The sequence below is a fragment of the Triticum aestivum genome, chromosome 6A (genome assembly GCF_018294505.1).
Source record: "Triticum aestivum cultivar Chinese Spring chromosome 6A, IWGSC CS RefSeq v2.1, whole genome shotgun sequence".
Classification (NCBI taxonomy): Eukaryota; Viridiplantae; Streptophyta; class Magnoliopsida; order Poales; family Poaceae; genus Triticum; species Triticum aestivum.
The window spans coordinates 78893426-78896701 of record NC_057809.1 but is presented as its reverse complement, the minus strand read 5'-3'; the positions used below and the strand labels follow the sequence as shown (position 1 = coordinate 78896701).

Here is a 3276-nt window from a genome sequence, read left to right as displayed (position 1 = left end):
GCCAGTAAGACATCGCCGGTGCCTGGAAACGGGATGAGGCGAAGACATGCACGCCGGCGGATCTTACCCAGCTTCGGGGCTCTCCGTGGAGATAACACCCCTATTGCTGCTCTGCGGGGTCTCCGCATGATCACTAAAAATGCACAGGTGGCTACACAATGCTCCTTCAGCTGTTTTTGGTGGGAGGAGGAAGAAGGGCACGGCTAGCTTGCTTCTTCTCCTTGTATGGTGTCTAGAATTAGCTAGGGCTCGAACCGTTTGCATGGGTGCCCGGTGGGTTTATATAGGCCTACCCCCCGGGGGTACAATGGTAATCTGACTGGGCGCGGGGCCCAGCCGTCTGTGACTGCGCTCGCCGGCTTCTGCCCCGGCCGCTGGGGCCCGCCGACTGGTGGGACCCGCCGGCTGCCGGCTCCTTGGTCGACAGGCAGGCCCCACCGTCCAGGGCCCGGTCGGTGGCTGGTTACTGTTGCTCCACATTGATAGCGTGGGCTTTGTCGGGGCAGGAGTGGCTACAGTACCGCCGCCTGGTGGGCGATTACTGTAGCCTCACCGTGTCTTGTCTCCTTAATGAGGCGTCTCCTTCGAGGAGGGTGGCAAGCCGACTACGGGGAGCCGGCTATCTCTTGAGCCGACTGGGGGGAGGCGCGGCCGCCTTCAGGTGGCTCTCTGCCCGAAGGGACCCACCGCCCGTGGACCGCGCCGGTAGTCCGTCGTGGATGGCGTCAGGGTCGTCATGGCAACAGTGTTGCGCCGGGCGGGTCGTGGCCACCCATACGGCGCACTGTGCCGGTCATGCCCCGGGATTTGGGGGCGGCAGGCTTCACTGTAGCCATGTCCCATCTCGTCGCCGTTAAGTGGATGCAAACTTCGAGGGCATGGTCTTGACCAATTTGCGGGAGTCGGCTTCTTGGAGTCGGCCTTCTCATGGCCGGCTTCTCAAAGCCGGCCCTCCCGTGGCTTTCTTCATGAGGGCTAAAGTCGGGCCGCCTCCCGAAAGCCGGCCTGGACAGCAGCCGGCAAGGGGAGGGCGGCCCCAGGTCTTGGATTCTTGAGAGCCGGACGGGCTCGTAATTTTTTCAGAAGGGCCAGGGGAAGCCGGCTAGGCTACCCATGGCTATTTACTCCGACACACATATAACCTGGTGAATATCTTATTCCTTTTGGAAAAGAAACCCCATAATGGCATTGTTCGTGTAAAAGCATATCCTTGTAGTCTTGTACGAAATACTCCTAGGTAAGAAAGCAATTCTGATCAGTTACAGTTCTTTTGAAAATACTAACCGGGTTAATTTGCATATGCTTAGACCATAGCTTTTTTGTGTTTCTTCCCATAACGAATAAAGATATGTGTTTTGAGAATGATGTTCTTAGAGTGTATCTTTCCTTTCACTGCAGTTATTGACAAAATGAAGATTAAACGTGATAGGATAAGAGGTTGAGTCAGGTTTCTCAACAAACATTTACAGATAAAATCTTATTTGATTTCCCTAGGCAAGAAATGCAGCCATATTCTGATACTTGGGTAGTAATTCGTCTGCTCAATTTTTAGGAAACTTTTACAATAATTAGTACATTTTCAATCCAAAGTTTGCCAGAATCAACATGTATGAAAGTATTTTTGTGTAGGTACTGAATATCGAACAATGTACAGTTTATGCACCAGAACCGAAATGATAAAGAGCCAAAGAAAAAAATACACCGGCACACAAAAGCTTAACCTCCTCTAGGAGGTCCTCAACAAGAGAGAGGGCCGGACATTATACTCCAACACTCCCCCTCCGTCTATGCTCCTTTGGAGCTATATGACGTGGGCAGCGGAAGCGGGGGCAGGCCGCAATTATTTATTGCGTTTTACTGGATTTTGAACCCTGAACCTGTTGCTTGTAAGTTTATGCACCTAACCAGTTCATCCGTCTGACCGATCTGAGAGAGAGGGCCGGACATTATACTCCAACACTATACACCAGATATCGAACCTTCCATGGACTGTCCCTGAAAATTGCATCGGTTCTTCTCAAGCCATTCATTCTAGATGATTGCAATACGCACTACACCAAATTCATGAGTGTGTGGTTTATCCATGTGGTTTATACGCAAATTCCACCACCCAGGTTACCATTTTAAGCCATATGTAATGAGTTGGTTGGCCACTTATGAGACACACGATTCCTAACACTCTGGAAAAGTTGTAGTACTCGGACGGGTTGGGATCCACTGCGACGTCAATCCGCAGAACATCCTTGTAGATGGGGCGGCACGGTGAAAATCGCCGACTTCAGGCTCGCCAAGGTGCTCCAGCCCGACCAGCCACGCACTTCCACCAGCGTGACAGTGTCCCGTGGCACACGCGGGTACCTAGCCCCCGAGTGGTACAGAACTCTCATATGAAACGAAGCAACACAACAAGCACCCAGGTCGCTGGGAACATGACGAAGAATTCAGATGTCGAATGCAGAATTGCAGATGGCATAAAATTGGTCGCACCTAAAGAGAAGGTGGCAAACAGAGTACAATATACACGAGTGAAGTTGGAAAAATGGTACAAAGTACAAACACGGTGAGATTATTACTTCTGGACTAACCTAACCCTCTACCTTCCATGTTCCCATCTTTGGGGGGAGCAAAGACCTCCTATTCACCTCCCTGAACCAAGTTTCAGGCGATTTCAAAGTGTTTGCTTCCTGGTGAGCAGATGAGAAACTGACAGTCGCATGTTTTGCGGCCTCGATAATCTCCTCAGCAATCATTCACAAATTTGTATCCAGTGTTATTCCGTTTAGGCCTTCTGAATAACTCTGAGCTTTGCACTTCTACACCTTTGATTTAGTTTCTCTTCCTCTTGTGAAGGGGTTGTCGGTCTTTTTGTCAGGACAGTGCCGTTGGTCCCTTGCACTCTCTGCTTAAACCATGGCTCATCTTCGTCGTCAATGTCAGCGCATACCAAGTCTTCCTCATCATCCTCTGCTTCATCCCCACGAATAAGCTCCAGGAATGTCTGCTTGACAATTCTGTCCTCTAAACTGTGGAATGAGATTACAGCAAGACGGCCATCTGGTGCTAGGCAGTCAAAACACGAATGGAGTGCGTCTTCTAAAGTTTGGAGCTCATCATTAACTGCAATCCTAAGGGCTTGGAATACCCTTGTTGCAGTTTTAATCCAGCCTTGCCGTCCTGTAGATAAACTTGTTGTGAGATTCTTATTTAATTATCTCCGGCTTGCAAAAATAGCAATCTTCTTTTTTTTTTTTGTAGAGAAGTTATGTATAAACTACA

General features: G+C 49.8%; 1 protein-coding gene across 1 annotated transcript in view; it reads right to left on the bottom strand.

Annotated features, from left to right (window-relative positions):
• Window positions 1-2440: 2440 nt before the first annotated feature.
• Window positions 2441-3276, bottom strand: part of LOC123132161 (ribosomal RNA small subunit methyltransferase H) — a 3283-nt gene continuing 2447 nt past the window's right edge. The window contains exon 5 of the mRNA XM_044551925.1: window positions 2441-3174. Within this exon, the coding sequence (XP_044407860.1) occupies window positions 2780-3174 (395 nt within the window). The 3' untranslated portion in view covers window positions 2441-2779. The remainder of the gene's footprint in view (window positions 3175-3276) is intronic.